The sequence below is a fragment of the Schistocerca piceifrons genome, chromosome 11 (genome assembly GCF_021461385.2).
Source record: "Schistocerca piceifrons isolate TAMUIC-IGC-003096 chromosome 11, iqSchPice1.1, whole genome shotgun sequence".
Lineage (NCBI taxonomy): Eukaryota > Metazoa > Arthropoda > Insecta > Orthoptera > Acrididae > Schistocerca > Schistocerca piceifrons.
Window position 1 is genome coordinate 160,594,081 of NC_060148.1, and position 18,340 is coordinate 160,612,420.

At 41.0% G+C, this 18,340-nt stretch overlaps 1 protein-coding gene across 10 annotated transcripts in view; it reads right to left on the bottom strand.

Moving 5' to 3' along the window:
- The window catches only part of LOC124720161 (zinc finger protein 729-like), a 158,242-nt gene that overhangs the window by 95,351 nt on the left and 44,551 nt on the right, over positions 1–18,340 (bottom strand). The window contains exon 3 of one of the 10 annotated variants that reach the window (XM_047245472.1): positions 8,405–8,490. The exons of 8 other annotated variants lie outside the window; for them this stretch is intronic. In XM_047245472.1, coding sequence (XP_047101428.1) covers positions 8,405–8,482 — 78 coding nt within the window. In that variant the 5' untranslated portion in view covers positions 8,483–8,490. Of the gene's footprint in view, positions 1–8,404; positions 8,491–8,808; positions 8,954–18,340 lie in introns of those variants that run through there. One more of the 10 variants, XM_047245479.1, reaches the window with a different exon arrangement.

An 18,340-nucleotide genomic window follows, 5' to 3' on the forward strand; every position in this document is an offset into this window, starting at 1 on the left:
TATTTAACTTTTATCCTCAGACTGGCACAGAATGGAGATGAGAACATTATCTGCCCAAACTGCTATTAAATGAATTTATTCACAACTGGAATTTTGACTGTTATGCCATTCTCAAGTGACAGCTTACTATGAACTAAGTCAGTGTTATTAAATGTCATGCCTAGTGCTTGGGGAGTGGATATTAAGATGTGAAGTATGACATGACTTTGATAGAAATTAGTACATGAAGTACTACCAATTTCTAGGCATACAGATTACAAAGACTCGCATCTTGTAAAGAAAATGGAATTTGTAAACATGGTTAACACAAAAATTATATATAAAAACAAAGATGAGGTGACTTACCGAACAAAAGCGCTGGCAGGTCGATAGACACACAAACAAACACAAACACACACACAAAATTCAAGCTTTCGCAACAAACTGTTGCCTCATCAGGAAAGAGGTAAGGAGAGGGGAAGACGAAAGGAAGTGGGTTTTAAAGGAGAGGGTAAGGAGTCATTCCAATCCCGGGAGCGGAAAGACTTACCTTAGGGGGAAAAAAGGACAGGTATACACTCGCACACACGCACATATCCATCCACACATACAGACACAAGCAGACATATGTCTGCTTGTGTCTGTATGTGTGGATGGATATGTGCGTGTGTGCGAGTGTATACCTGTCCTTTTTTCCCCCTAAGGTAAGTCTTTCCGCTCCCGGGATTGGAATGACTCCTTACCCTCTCCTTTAAAACCCACTTCCTTTCGTCTTCCCCTCTCCTTACCTCTTTCCTGATGAGGCAACAGTTTGTTGCGAAAGCTTGAATTTTGTGTGTGTGTTTGTGTTTGTTTGTGTGTCTATCGACCTGCCAGCGCTTTTGTTCGGTAAGTCACCTCATCTTTGTTTTTATATATAATTTTTCCCACGTGGAATGTTTCCTTCCATTATATTGGTTAACACAAAAGTATTACCTGAAAAGTATTACCTCAAAAGGAATTATAAAGGATTCAGACATCACACTGAGCTACCACTTGAGAATTGTACAACAGCCAAATTAATTTTGAATAAGTACATTCCATATCAGCCCTGGTAGAAAATGTTTTCATTTATGAATGTCTGCCTGACTAGATGTAAGAAGAAAGGAAAACTGCTAAGAAAAAGACATTTAGCATACACCACTAAAAAGATACGAGGACAACAATAATATGATTTGAGAATATCAGACAGCTTGTGTGCCAGTAACAAAGCATAATTCCGAAAAGATGATGAATTCCAGAGTCAGACATAGATATCTGTTGAAATTGACCATTACCACTGAATAATAAAAGTAAGATTCCTGGCCTAGAATAATTGATAACCATGTTCACATAAGATTCAATGAAATTCCATGAAAAGTTCAAGGAGACAACAGCAGAATTCTAAAATACAAGATATATCAGAGATGGCTTAGGACAGGATGGTCCTGTGAAGGCCAAATTGATAGAGGACTAAAGGAGCAAAATACTATTGGAATACATCTGTAACATTTTAGAAGGCTTATGACTATAAAGCAAGACTGCTTTATTTCAAAATTCTTAAAGAATCTGAAATACAGAAGACAACACGGGTCTTCTTAAAAGAACTACAGCCTCATTTGAGATAAGAACAGACTTTAGCCAAGCCAATGTACTAACTCCATTCTTCTTTCAGACTATACTAGAAAAGTGAATATTGAACAGATGGAGCTGTTCTCAGAATCTACTACCAGAAGTTGAATGCTACTTGGTTAGAAAATTGATAATTTCAAAATTGTTTGTTCAACTTTTGTAGATAATTTAGCAATGCTGACAATGTAGAGAAACCACAGAACAGAGAGAAAGAAAAACAGTGGGAAAAGCATGACTAGTCGTCTCCTCTGATAAGCAGCAGTGAAGCAGTAATGGGTAACTACAGGACTGCAACATCCCTATCAAATACTAAGTGTGGGAGGGTCAGGGGAAGACAAATTTAAGGATCTATGAGAAGTCATGTAGCCAAATGGTGGGGAAAATGGAACCACAAGAGGAAGACTATAAAAGATGGACTCTGCATTTCAGTTAACAGAAGATGTTTATAGTAAAAATTCATTCTCCAAAATTGCAGAACCTCCAACTTGCAAGGTAGTCATTTGGCCAAAATACACATCTGTATCACAAATACTAATTTTAGAATCAACAAAAGATAGTGAAAATTACGAAAAAGAAAAGATATTAGGAAACAGAATACCACCACAAACATTTAAATTCAGAAACAATACAGAAGTATAGATAAATAAGTAGGAAAATAACTGGAGACAAAATTTAGCATACAAGGTTAATGAGTCTTAGCATACTGAAAAGAAAAACTCTGTAGCAGTACTAAAACCATTACAAAATCTCAATGCCTTACAAGAGTGCACAAAGACCTACAAGAAACTTGTATAAATTAGCAAGATATTTAAAACCAAACCAAATACAGAAACAGGATTGAGTTGGTAAATTCTCCACAGCATAACAGTTCCAAAAAGACAAGACAGAAACTGAATGTCAGGTGCATGGAAAGAAAAATGTGTACAGAAGAAGGAGTAGCATAAATAAATGTAAAACCTTAGCTGGCCTGTAACTGATCAGAAAAAAAAATTGTTCCATATTTGTAGTACCTTCTCAGTAAAGCATAGCAATCGTATATGTACTGCAAACAAGTTGCAGCAAGCAGCTCAAAGAGTCTCTGCAAATATGCAGATAACAGTATTTGGAGTGTTTTGTTAGGCTACAGCAGTGATCAGAAATATTTTGCAGTGGTGTTGTTATGCTGTTAGTACTGCTTGCATGCAGTCAAAAAAGAGCAATGCATTCAAATGTCACTCCATCAAGAGCTGCACACTGCTGTGGTTACATATCTAGTGAACAAATACGATCATACAATAACAATGTACGTATGTATTCCTTTAGCTCGAAAGTTTGTAACTTGCCTTGATGGTATGGTATCCAGTAACTACTATGACTGAGATATTCACTCAGTGATTGTTTACTTGCAGAGAACTAGAAGTATAGCAAAACAGAACACTCGCTTGATGTGAGACAAGCTGTTTTGCATGTCTTCAAGATTGGGAGTACTTCTAGGGACTATGGCATATTACAACCACAAACAAGTGTGCACAGTCAATAGCAAAAACACGAAACAACAGTAACCAATAAGCCAAGGTCAGGTCATCCCTGAAGAGAGAGGAGGAAGGACAGAATGATTTGTACGCAATCAGCTGGTGTTCCAAGAGAAACATCTCAACAAAACTTGTGAATCCCCGTAACATGTTAGTTGCACTGGTGCATGTCTTCTGCCAATTGAATCCAATGTTACTAGATAGAAATAGATTTCCTGCAGCATTGAATATATGGCCATTTTTAAGGCAACCGGGAATTTTGACTGGAACACTGGACTTGTTATATTAAATTTGAGTGTAACACACCTCAATTTTGGAGGCAGTTTTTTGAAGAAACAAATCAATTTTATAAACTGCAATATATGGTATCAAGTCTTTGTAAGCACCACTGGAAATTAATTTGAACAAACAATGAAGGTAACTGAAAATCTGTCATGCATTCAAACTTTCAAATATTATACATGAGATAGTAATGTGAATCTACCATCAAATGCACAGGATTGATTGACACTGAACATTTCCCATTTAACATTGAAACATGAAAATCTATACATTTAATATTTTGCTCTGGTGAACTATGTTCCTTCTAAGTCAATGGAAATGCCCATAATCTACTATCCATTGGGGTTACTTTCCTGTGAGAAAAGGCCAACAACTGTGAGGCAGTATTTAAATTCACATTCATGTAACTTTTGCACTTGAATCTTTAAGCAATTATAGGACTTTCCCAAGGTCAGTGCTATGATGGCAAGAAGAATTTTTGTCACACATTTAAACATAATCATAAACTCATTGACAAACAAAAGATGAATGAAGCCAAAATTAGTGAGGGACAGCAATAAACAAAGGATGCAACAAATCAAATATTCTAACTCTGCTGACTGATCTCTCAAAAAATCAGATGCATAGCCAACTGCTAATTTGTCACTTTCCAGCTATAAAATATTATTCACAAATATTATATAGAAAACCACTAAAATTGAATTCAACAGTACTATTTCAAACTGTGCAGCCCAACTTCAGGAGTTAAATAGAGCCCTGTATAGTTTTTCATTAATTAATTTTATAAACACTGATTACAATAATGCTAAATAGTACTACATGTAAGCCAAAACTGCCACAAGCATAAACAATACATCAAACTGTACAGTGAATACATAGTTTGACTGGAACTCAACTGGATCCAGGCTATCTACAATTTGATTAGAACTACTCAATTAATTTGACCAGAGCTAAATGTACTCCACAATTCCATACACCAAAAGACAGCATATTTTACACTACACCCTTGTCATTATCAAATGTGTATTAGATATGTTTTTGACAAATTAACTATTATGCAGTGTGATCAAGATGTGTCAAGTTCAATTGGTTGTAATTCAAACTTGGTAAGTGCTACGCAGTAACCTAAAGCACCATGTAAATGAGCAGGAAATTACAATCTTAACTGATATGACACGTTTGTTTGTATAGAAATATTTCCTTGTATTTAATTACTGTAACAGTTGCATATGATGGCAATTTATCATGATTTCACTGATAATTAATGTAATATTTATCTCAGAATGTTTCTTAAGGTTCTAAAGTGACCAGCATGGGAAGGTGCTTATCTCAAGCCAGGCTTCACAAAATCCTCACCAGAGTACCAACTAATCCAGGAGGTTAATTGAGGAAGGACGATGGGGAAAATACAGAGACAGCACATGAGACACTGGAGGAACTGCTCCTCAAAACTCATTTTCCTCAATATGCTCTGGCGGATAACATAGAGCAGAATGTGACCCCTGAAAGGCAATGGTTCTCAGGCACTCAAAGAGAGGACTGGGAATCAGCAAAGGAGTGTGTCAATTTCAGTAAAATCCAATGGGCGGTGGCAACATTCTAATTGGTCAAGTCACCTGGTCCAGATGGAATCTTTCCAGCTCTCTTAAAACAAAAAGGAGACAATCTTATGAGAGTCCTCTGCTCGTTATTCCGGATTAGCCTAGCAGTGGGAGTCATTCCCAATGCCTGGAGGGCAGTGAAGGTTGTCTTTATTCCAAAGCCAGGGAGAATTGATCAAACGAAGGCCAAGGATATGAGACCAATCAGTCGAGTTAATGTACATGCTGGGGAGAGGAGGCTAACTAGGGCTCCTCTACATTCAAACTAACACACATAACCAGGTAAATCAAGTGAAACAGCTCTCCAACTATTTGTTGGGAGGGTGGAGAAAGCACTTTCCTTTCAAGAAACAGCCCTCTGCATCTTCCTGGGCGTCAAGGGGGCTTTTAGTAACACAACCTTTGATTCCATGGTTAGGTCAACAGAGGTGCATTACCTAGTGACCACTATATGTAGGTGGACTAGGGCCATGCTTTGTGGAAGGAGGGTAGAGGCCACATGACGAATGAAAAAATAGTAATTAACACCACTAAAGGTTGTCCACAAGGAGTTTTGTCCACTTTATTGTGGAATCTACTGGAGAACGAACTCATTGAGGAACTAAAGCTTTTGCCACGGATACGCAGATGACCTTGTCATAGTAATACCTGGCAAATTTGCTGACAAGGTTAGGAATATGGCACAAGGTGCACTGGACATTGTGCAAGACTGGTACATTAGGACCTAAACGTTAATCCTAACAAGACTGTTGTGGTACCAATCACGAAGAAGGACATCTAAAGCTTTTTGATGAAACTCTATCTGTGAAGGGGATAGTGAAATATCTAGAGATAATCTTAGATGAGAAACTAACATGGACCCTTCACATTAAGAGCATCTGCTCCAAGGCGAATTATACTCTAGTGAGTACCAGAAGGCCTTGTGGCAAAAACTGGGGCCTAAGATCCTGATGTATGCACTGGACACACACAACAGTGGTTAGACTTAGGATCTCCTATGGGGCCGTAGTGTCGTGGAAGAATGTACAACAGCAGGCTGCAGCTAAGGAGCTTGCTAAGGTGCACAATCTGGCCTGCTTTGCCACAACAGACAGAATTAATAGCACACCAACCACAGGGATGTAAGTCATGCTGGACATGCCTCCACTACATCTTTGGGTTAAGATGAAGGCAGCAGCTGGTGCATACACACTCAAAACTGGTAAAAACTGGATCACATTGGGATATCCAGACTCTCACACTAAAATATAGGAATGGCTTGAGAAATGCCGCCTGACTATATAACAACTCCCAACTGCTTCAACAAGCCTTACAATACAATAATTGGAAGCAAGGAGCAGTGGGAAAACAGTTTGACACCATGCAGAGGACACTGTCTGGTTTACTGATGGGTCAAAATCAGACCAAGGCGCTGGGGGCGGGGTGTACAGGGTTCAGCCAAAACTGGAGGGCATCATCTCTCTAGGAAAACTGGCCTTGGTATTCCAAGCTGAAATTACTGCAATCAAGGCGTGTGTGGAGGAGAATACATATAGGTGCTACAAGGACCATAGCATCTACATCTATTCAGACAGCAAGGTAGCCCTGAAATTATTGGAAGCTCCTGCAGCACAATACATTATTATTGCAGAATATCACAGGGCTTTGGTGGAGTTAGCGGATTCAATAGCGGAAACTTAATATGTGTCCTTGGTCACTCAGGGATCAGTGGCAATAAAGAAGCTGACAGGTTGGCCAGGATGGGGGCAAAGACTCCATTCAGTGGACCGGTACCTGTTCTGATAATCACCAATGCTATGATCAAACGAACTATGGAACTGGCTTAGAAGAAGCACATAGAATACTAGACCAAGGTCTATAAGCAAAAACATGGTAAGGTAACGATGCCAAAGTTGTGCTTTAAAAGGTGCTCTGTAACCCTGGGCTCAAAGAGGAAAGAGATTAAACTCATGTTTGGACTGATGACCAGTCATGGGAATTTAAAAAAAAACACCTACATACAATGGGTATAATGGAAGAAGACCATAAATGTAGCATCTGTGATGAGAGTGAAGAAACTGCATCACACCTAATCTTCCAATGCATGACATTGGAGAGCAAAGAGACAGAATTTTCAGTGCAACTAGAAGTGAAGAAATTGTGTCTAACAAATAATGGGCAGAGAGACTCCTTGCACTATCTAAGGGCACTAGTTGGCTTTACTAGATATACAGCGAGCAATACTGCACAATAAACTGTTTCAGTGACAGGTTAGACCAAAGCTGTCTTAGCTTCTCTGCCAAAATCAAATTAAATCCATCATCCTTAGTGGATTTGTGTTCAGGTATTTTTGACAAATTGACTATTATGCAGTGTGATCAAGATGGGTCCAGTTCAACTGGTTGTACTTTGAATTTGGTATGTGCTACATAGTACCTTAAAGCACTATGTAAATGAGCAGGAAATTATGATCTCATCTGATATGACAAACTCGTTTCTATAGTAATATTTCCTTGTATTGACTTATTTTAACAGTTGCATATGATGGCTGTTTATTATGTTTTCACTGATATTTAATGTTAATATTTATCTTAGAATGTTTGGTAAGCTTCCAAAGTGACTTTATGGGAAGGTGTTTATTTCAAGTTGATTAGTTTCAATAAGAACAATGTACTTTCAATCACTTATTTTAATTAAGTTTTGTAAGATGTTTTGAAAATGACCAGCATGGTATGGTTTCTTGAGGTTTTAAATAAACAATGCTGCTGTGCCTCATAGTCTTTGGTAATGTATGTGTGTTTCTCACATAGTCTGGGCCGGTGAACTGTTACTGTTAAGTCTGAATAGGTTTTGACAGTAGTTGAACCGAAGTCTCTGGGCAGCCAACCAGTTGTGTCATTTCAGCTCTCTAAAATTGTATGGATGATAAGATTTTGAGCAATAAATGAGGAATTTGGCATTTTCTCATTACATTAAATTGTTGTATGTTTTTGTGACTGACGAACTTTCACTTTGCGCAACTGATAGTTCTGTTTTGTACTGAACTTTGATTGACAGTGACACAGCATCACTGATGATTAACACCCAGCTGGACTTATTTCCGATTTCACATTAGCTTATTTAACTGGGGAATCTGTCAAATATTCACAATTATTCACATAATTGAACTGCATTATCTTCAATCTGAAGTGTTCACCCTTGCTATGTGATCCTATATAATTCAATTTAATGATTTTAAGGATGGCCATTTCTATTTTTGTGTCTTACATTGACAGTACACCATTCAACTTAACTTTGTCACTGCGTTTACATTTCCTTATTTAGTTGTCACTGCATTTAAATTTGTTTAAACAACTTGTTTAAGTATACATTAACTATTACAATATATGCCTAACTTCATACTTTTAGATGTTGCTTGACTAACAGGCAGCTGGTGGTTTTAACAGGGTAGATACTCAGTGGTAGATGGCCTTGACCCATGCATGGGACTGTAGAGAGACATTCTGAAATCAGCTCTGTTCACTACCCTGAAACTCAGTACATCATAGGACCAATTTCAAAGCATTAACATTACACATCTTGATTGAATTTTCACAGTAAGCAATCAGCACACAGTGTCAGTAGCTGGACTGAAATCACTATCAGTTGCCCTATTGGCATACAAACTGAAGATAACAGACAAGGCCAAATATTCAATTTTCTCTTTCAAATCTATTTCATTGTGGAATATCATAATGGAGTTCCTCCTTTCAGTACCGGCATAAACATCATAATGACAGATTCTGAGATGATCAATTTTTGTTGATTTTATACTGTGTACTCACTTAATAGAGAAAAGGCACCTAGGCAATATGAGATGGCTGTACATTACCACTCATATTACACTAAACTTGTTTCTTCTCTAACAGCAGCATATCAAACATCTCTGAGTCCATGGAAGTTTCCTAGTGGCTGGAAGAAGGTACCAATCAATCATATTCTCAATTAGTGTCACCTGATAGATGCACATAATCATAGCAAAATGAAGCATGTGCATGAATAACGCTGTATGGTATATTTCCAAGTTTTTAGGAAATCGACAAAAACCGTTAATAAAAATGTAATAGCAGATATTTATTGTTTGCAGATGCAGACTGTTGAAAATTGTGCTTTTTAAAATTGCACTAAGGATAGATTTTAGAAAATACATAACTATTAAAATGGAAAAACAGTGTATAGCAACTGATATACAGCATTGCTGTATATCACACTCTACTAGAACTATAAGGTTGCCTAGAGTCTCAAAGTTTTAAATAAAAAAATTATATCAAGATACAAACTAATATTTATAGTAAACTGATTGCTTTGGTCTTAAATAAGTAATAGAACATGAATTTGTTATGAAGTTGAGCCCAAAGCTGGCACATTACACTTAGTTGGCACACTGAATGTTTTCATAAAATGCCTGGATTTTGATTCCCTGTATTTCGTCACATCCAATAGATTGCCTTTCTTCTCCTTACAAGTTTCAGTACCCCATTGTAGAGCAACCAAAAACCAAAATGCAACAGAATTTCTTTTACTTCATGTTCAAAAACATGTTTCAGAATACAATGTCTTTCACATGGATGAAACTGCTTATGCCTTGAGGATCATCACTGCATCGCTTCAACCAGAGCACAGCAGTAATTTTCAAAGTAGGTGGCATTTTGAGAACCAGCTCAACAGATCCAATGCCCTTGTCTTCCATCATCTCCTGTATGGTCAACTTCGACGGTTCTACAGTGGCCTAAGCAATGGCATGCTTCCATTCTAAAGGAGCCATAACTTTTGACACTTTCTTTCCTCAATCACTGCAAAGTTCCTGTCACAAGGCAGGAAACTATCACTCTAACATAAAATTTTTTTATGTATTTCTACACAGTACTTGCAGTTGACCAGATAGAAATAAAGTGCTAAAATTCTCCAGTTATCGTTCTGCCCAACATGGTGGTCAGACCATATAATTAGTTTGTGTCCCATACCTTTTTCAAGCATCACAAATTTAATCAGACAGGAAACTATTTTGGCTGAACCACACCTTGCACCAGATCCATCCCCTAAATTTACCGTGTTAGTTAAGTACCAAAGTCACGAACCATGAAATTATATGACGGCAACTGTCTCTGGCAGAATACCATGGAATGTGCCAATTTATGACAAAGTACAACGTGTTGTACGTCCACGCATGTAACATATATATTGTTCCTTTGTAGCCATTTCTGTGTTATTTTTTAGCAGTTTGTATGCTCAGTCTGCTTTTGCATAACAACTGACTAAGTTCAATGTTGTGCATTTGTATCTCATCTGAAGCTCTGATCATAAAGAATCATTAATTTCTGCACAGATTGAGATTGTGGTACAGACATTCTTTCGAAGATTTATTCTTACTTCGAGAAACTCAAACTGAGTTCTTGAATCAGGGACCTGTCATCATTTGATACGACATGTGGCCTACACAAATATTTTCCTCAACCATCTTCAGGAGTGGTCACTCCACTTTCCAGTTTATGTTGAAGAGAGAGTTTTCATTGCTGGGTGATGCAAAATATGTCAAGCAATGTTTTTTGACACACTTCTTTTGACTGGACTTCATATTTGAAAGCAGCTTGTTTCAATGAAGTACTGTCTGTCTTACCTTCCTTTCGTCTGCCTGGCACACCTATTTACGTAGAGTTTATTGAGTAAATTGCCTTTTCATTGTGCATCAAGGCATGGTATTCTCTGTACAGCCTTAACTTAATTTACATATTTATGTCCTAGAATCCTTCTTTTGAACACACTTCTGTGTTGCACACTCGGTCCTGAATCATGCTGTCAACACTACTACCCAATATTCAACTGAATTATCATACTCCACATTCTCTTTCAATATAGCAGTGTGTTTTCTACCTTTTCGTCACTGATAAAGACAGAACTGCAGTTAGTTTTATTCATGGTCTTAGAATTGTGGGACAAATTTCAATGTTGGATCAACAATGATGGAAAATCCGGGAAGGAATGTAACAATATTATAAAGAGCAAACTTGATTGGTTGGTTGGTTTTGAGTATAAAGAGACCAAACTACAGGGTCATCAGACCCTTTTTTCCCTGACGGAAGCAAGGCTCAAGGTACAAAAACACTCAGCAGCACACCTAAAAAGAAAATGAATGGAATGAACAAAAAATGGGGAAAACATACGCCACAAAGAAAAGCAGAAGAAGGTATTAAAACCATAGAGCATATAGTCTGGGCTGGCTGATCACAATAATAAATGAGGATGAGCCAGCCACTCTGCAACATATTAAAACGTCCACCTCAAAAAGACAAGGCGAGAAGAGCACATGTAGGGAAAAGATGACAACGAAGACAAACAAATGCAAAGAAAGTGTGACAGAGTTACAATGGAGGGAGGGTGGCGACCTCAGAGAGAAGGCTAAATGCCCACCCTTGGATTGTATGACGAAACCCCCTCCCAAATAAAACCTAAAATTAAATCTGCGGTTTGAAACATTGTTACCCAACACCGAAGGTGGGATTCTAGGAAGGTTAAAAGTCTGCCGTAGAGTGGTTAAAAGTCAGCAGTCCAGCAAGATGTGGATGACAGTTATATGTGAGCCACAGTGACACCGACGTGGGTCCTCACGACAGAGGAAGTAGCCATGTGTTAGCCATGTATGGCCGGCATTTGTTTGGTTTGGTTTGTTTTGGAGGAGGAGACCAGACAGCAAGGTCATCAGTCTCATAAGATTAGGGAAGGAAGTCGGCCGTGCCCTTTCAAAGGAACCATCCCGGCATTTGCCTGGAGCGATTTAGGGCATGTATGGCCAATGCGGAGCCAGCAGAGAACCACAGAGTCCCTGCGACAGGCTTGCATGGAGTCTTTTACACATTTGTAGTCTCCTTAAGGGCACAGAGTTTGTTGTGTATACTGAGATTATGCCATTCGGTCTCCCAAACCTGAAAAACCTTGTGGTGTAATAATGATCACAGGTCAGTTACAGGGATGCCGACCTCCATAAGTGATTTCCGTTTACCCCATTTGGCCAGCCTGTCGGAACGTTCACTTCCTGGGGTTCGAATGTGGCCTGGGGTCCACACAAACAACACGGAATGACTGGACCATTCCAGGGCATAGATGGATTCTTGGATGGTCGCTACCAAACGATGGTGCAGGTAGCACTGGTTGATAGCTTGTAGGCTGCTCAAGGAGTCAGCACAGAGACGAAACGACTTGCTATGGCACATTGGATGTGCTCAAGAGCACGAGAAATGGCTGCTAGCCTTGCAGTTCAAACACTGCAGCCATCTGACAAGGAGTGCTGTTCAGTATGCTCTCCATGAACATATGCAAAGACAATGTGACCATCACCCATGGAGCAGTCCGAGTAAACCACTTCACGGTCCGGTACTTGTCAAGAATCGAGAGGAAGTGACAGCCGAGAGCTGCAGAGTTAACTCATCCATTAGCACCCTGTGAATGGTCTAGGCAAAGCTTCAGCTTTGGTGTACACCATGGAGGTGCACATGAATGGACCTCGAGCATAGGTGGTAAAAGCAAGGACTCCAGACAGACAAGATCAGTTGCGAACTGCAGTCATAAGCCCTGACCTGGGCCTCCGATGCAGGAGATGAAATACCATGTATGGGATAAGGAGATGGTAATGTGGATACTCTGGAGAACTATGAATGTGTGCAACATACCTGGCGAGCAGTTGTGCATGTCTAACCTTCAATGGAGGGACTCCGACCTGGTCACTGCACTCGTCCTGAAACCTCCTGTTACCAGTCAACTGGGTAGAGTAAACATATCGCTGAGGGCGCCACCAAACAATAAACCAGTTTCCCATAGTCAAGACGAGATTGAACAAGGGCTCTATAGAGCTGCAGCAGCTTAGTGCGATCTGCACTCCAGTTGGTGTTGCTCAGGCACCAGAGGGCATTGAAGTGCTGCCAGCAGTTCCACTTCAGCTGACCAAGATGAGAAAGATACGTCAATCACGTGTTGAAATCCAGTCTAAGAATCAATATGTCTCCATTACAGTGAGTGGATCATCCTTAATGTAAAGTTCTGGCTCCGGATGAATGGTACGACACTGACAGAAGGGCATGACACACAACTTCGCAGCTGAAAACCAGAACCTGTGGGCTAGACCACATGACTGCACCTTGCGAATGGTTCCCTGTAGGCACTGCTCAGCAACACCAATACTGGAGGAGCTGCATGAAATGCATAAGTCATCTGCGTACAGAGAAGGCGAGACCGATGGCCTGACAGTTGCTGCAAGGCAATTAATGGCCACTAAAAATAGATATACACTTAATACAGAGCCCTGCAGGACCCCATTCTCCTGAATGTGGGGCAAACTACGGGAGGCAGCAACTTGGACACGGACAGTACAGATCGATAGGAGATTTTGCGTAAAAATCTGGCATGGGCTCTGGAGACCCCACTCATATAATGTGGCAATGATATGATTTCGCCGGGTCGTGTCTTAAGCTTTTCATAAATCAAAAAAGACGGCAACCAGGTGTTAGCGCCTGGAAAAGGTTGTTCAGATGGCAGACTCAAGGGAAACAAGATTATCAATGGTAGTGTGACCCTGGCGGAAACTGCCCTGGCATGGAGCCAGTAGGCCACATGACTCCAGGACCCAACACAACTGTCAACTTACCATACATTCTAACAGCTTAAAAAGAACGTTGGTGAGGCTGATGGGCCAATAGCTATCCACATCAAGTGGGTTTTTACCGGTTTGAGCACTGGAATAATGGTGCTCTCCCACCATTGCGATGGAAAGATGCCATCGCACCAGATCCAGTTGAAGATGATAACGAGATGGCACTTTTAGTCAAACAATAGATGTTTCATCATCTGACTGTGGATCTGATCTGGCGCAGGAGCTGTGTCAGTGCAATGTGCAAGGGCGCTGAGGAACTCCCACTCTGTAAATCGAGCATTATAGGGTTCAATGTGACATTCAGTGAACTAGAGTGCTTTCCTTTCCATATGCCATTTGAGGGTGCAGAGGCTCAACCGTAGTGCTCGGCAATTGCCTTTGTGTCGGTAGATAACAAACAACTGATGTTAGTGCCAGTAACACTTGTCGTGGTCTGGTACGCACATACATGTCCGATCTTCTTCCAGAGTTAGGAAGGTGACGTATGGCACCAATGGTCGAGACGTACCTCTCCCAACATGCCTGTTTCCGTCTTTTTACAAACTGGAGAATGCGAGCATGAGCCCTTAAAAAGCCATTAACTGTGCTAGGGAAGAGTGTCTACATCTACATCTACATCTACATTGATACTCCGCAAGCCACCCAACGGTGTGTGGCGGAGGGCACTTACGTCACTGTAGAGCTTGTCGATGCTCTTTAATGGCCTCAACGATTTCTGGCGACCACCAAGGTTTTCGCTGGAGCACTATAAAGAACAAGGGATCGTTAATTCTGTCAAAGAAACGACCGTTCTAGTGACCTGCTCAACTACCACATTGATGGTACCATGTGATGGAGTTTCAATGGTGACAGCAGAGGTGAAAGCTTCCAGTCTGCATTGTTTAAAGACCATCTTGGTAGACATCTGGGGGGAATGGTGCTGGGGGAGTGACAGGAAGATGGGGAAGTGGTCACTACCACACAAGGCATCATGGGCTCTCCAGTGGACAGATGGGAGAAGTCCTGGGATGCAGAGGGATAAAGCAATGGCCGAGTAAGTGCCATGAGCCACACTGAAACGTGTAGGGGCCCCTGGTATTTAAGAGGCAGAGGTCGAGTTTCGACATCTCTAACTTGACCAGTAAGCATAGTGCCACCCCACAAGGGGTTATGGACGATAAAATCTCCCATAAGTAGGAAAGGTTTAGCGAGTTGATGAAACAGTGCAGCCAATGCTTTCAGGGGTACTGCACCATCCGGATGATGATATATGTTGCAGGCAGTTATTTCCTGCTTTGTCCTTATCCTGACAGCCAGAGTTTCAAGAGTGGTTTGAAGGGGCACAGGTTAACTGCATACTGAGTTCAGGCCATAGACAAGAACTCCACCTGACACACTATTATAGTTGCTACAGTTCTTGTAATACCCCCTATAGCCATGAAGGGCAGGGGTCCGCATTGCCAGGAACCAGATTTCCTGGAGGGCAATGCAGAAAGCAGGTGTAAACCTAAACATTGGCTGTAGCTCAGTCGGGTGGTGGAAAAAGCCGCTGCTGTTCCACTGGAGGATGAGGTTATTGTGAGGCTGGGAAGGCATCAAGCATGCAAGGAGGCAGGTTACACATCAGCATCATCTGCTACCACCGATTGAGTATTTGTATCCATTCCTCTTGTGGATGAGGCATCAAGTGAGATCCAGGTCCTCAGTAGATGCTGAGATCTCCACCTCATCCGCAGGTATAGAACTGGTAGCTAGTAGTGGTGTTGAGGCCACCTGAGGGTTCTTTTTCTTAGCAGACTTCTTTTTTTTTTGTTTGCCCTCTCACTTCTCTTTAGCGGCTTGCTGAGAGGACTTCTCTGAAGTAGCTTCAGGCATGGAGGAAGACCATGCAGCTCTTTGACCAGCAGCTTTTGTCTCCTTTAGCCACTGGCGAGTGTCCGCTGTAGCATTAGTGGAGACCTTGGGAGAGAGAGTCCCAAGCGACCGCTTCCACACGAGATGAGCCAGAGGCTGTTGCTTCTCTGGCTGGTGGGTGGGGACTGATGTCCCCTGCATTTGGGGAGGAGGGGGGGGGGGGCTTGCTCCTGAACTAGGTACTTGTGATGGCGATGGTAAGGTAGCTGCAGCACATGTCGACGTCAACCATATGGGTCGTAATCGTTCAAATTTACATTCAGCTTCTTGGTAAGTCAATCTGTCCAGGGTATTGTACTTCATGATTTTCCACTCCTTTTGGAGTACTTTGCAGTCTGGCGAGCCGGGGGAGTGCTGCTTTCCGTAGCTGATACAAGTGAGAAGGGGCACACAGGGAGTATCTGGATGCAGTGGACATCCGCAGTCTTGACATGTGGCATTGGAAGTGCAGCGGGAAGACATGTGCCCTAATTTCCAGCACATAGAGCACCGCATATGGGGAGGAACATTTGGTTTAACATCACAGTGGTAAATCATCACGTTGACCTTCTCCGGCAATGAATCATCCTCAAAGGCCAAGATGAAAGCACCAGTAGTGACCCTGTTGTCTTTGGGTCCCCTGTAAATGCGCCAGATGAAAAAAACACCCCACCATTCTACATTGGCACAGAGCTTGTCAGACTGCAAGAGGAGGTCGCAATGCAAAATAATCCCCTGGACATGTTGAGGATTTTATGGGGAGTGACAGAAACAGGGCTATCACCCAGACAGTCACAAGTGAGTAATGCCCGGGATTGGGCCGGAGATGCTGTCTGAATCGAGACTGCACTGCTTCTCATCTTGGACAGTGCTGCCACTTCCTCAAACTTATCCTCAAGATATTAAAAATCTGTGGCTTCATGGGTAGAAAGAGTCCCTGTCCATTCTGCTACAGACTAAATACCGAGGCGAATATGGCTATCTTCTTTCTGTGGCCCTATGTTTCTCCCATGGTGTAGCAAGAGAGGGAACAGATTTAGGATCATATCTGTCAGCTTTGTACTCGATCTTGCCTTCTTGGAGACAGCTGGTGTCTTAGTCACCAGCAAGGGATGACTTCATTCATTGTGGGTCATCTGCCCTGATGCCACCCATTCCGATCATGGGCTCTCCCCATGGGTGCCACCCAGCGACAGCAAAGGCCACATGGCATGCTGGCCATTGCCAGGAGTCCTGATGCCCCAGGAAGACAGGCATCTACTCCTTGGCATACATGGGTAGTTTACAGCTCAGGCATCAGCAGTGCGATCCCTGTGTTGTCAGGGGACTACCACCAAATGGATACATGATTGCCCCACCACAACGTACTGGCTACCATGCTGGATATTGGGCGCAGAGAAATCCAAACTGCCATGAGGGTGAAAGAGTACAGGAGAAAATGGAAGAAGATGACATACCCCGCAAAGTGTGCTCATCCAAATAGTTGAATTGCAGGTGGAGATTGTAATGTAATTAACTGTCAGAGATAAACTTTATCTCATGCGAAAAGTACGATGCCCACAGTAGAGAGTTAAGGTAACTTCATTATGTTGCCATACAATGTGTTTAATTTATTTATTTATGAATATTTTCTTTTATGATAAATAATGGATTTGTTTGAGATGTTAAATGTTGTATATTTATATGTATTTATTTATATGTGTCTTTGGAGTGTATTAAGGTCAGAAGACCAAAGAATCTGGGATGCAGGAATGTCTGCAACTTCCGGGCACATGTTGGCTTGCCTGCCACTTCTTTGTCGGTATTGGAGGGACATGGACGTGTTTACGTGACCAGTACAGTATAATGCATTTTTAGAGTATCAATGTTCGTAGTGAAAATATTGTAGTGACTAAACAAAAAGTACGAATAAATATTATTTTTAGCCGAAAGTAATTCGAATCCGGTAGTGTTTATTTCAAACAAGAAGAAAACCCAGACCATGCTTGTTAGAGTAATGATTTTGCAGACAAAACTTCGAAAACCCCTAGACAAACGAGATCTGCAGTGTGTAATCTTTCAGCAGCTACTAATAAATAAGCCTTGCTGAAATTGTGCTGGAACTACTCGTATTGTTATCAATTACAAACACGTGGTGCGAATGTGGTCTTACCACAATATACCGCGTAAGATTCCACATCATTCAGTTATCAAGAAACGAGATAGGTAACAACCAGTACAATATGGTGGCGTCGTCCAGGATTATTGAAAATGTTACCGAAATAAACTACCACCGAGATTGCGAAGAAAACGACAGAATTCGTACATCCTGGCTGAAAATGTTAAAGGAAGTCGAATGCTGATACCTTCAAGACAACGGGATGGAGTTACTGGAGCAAGAATAACACGGCGCAATAAGTCACGAAAGAAGAAAAAAGTGTAAAGTGTTGTGAAAAAAAAAAAAAAAAAAAAAAAGCAATATTCATAAAGTGTAGTGTTTCAGTGTTGTGAATTCCATCACGCACCAATCAACAAAGAAGACGTTATAAGATAAGAAAACCAGTAAACTGTGAGTAAGATAGTTTAGTATCCTTTAGAAAAGATAAATTTGTTGTGTTTTGTTTATTCCTGTGTAAAAAGATGACTATTGTAAAAGAGGAAGGTATTGACGACGGTGTCGCCAACACTAGTACAGATGTAAATTTATCATACGAAACTGAATGCAACAGTAATAGTCCGAATCCTGTAGACAAAGTTGAAACTCATACGGAAAGACAGAATGAAGTTAAAGACATGCTATCAAAAAT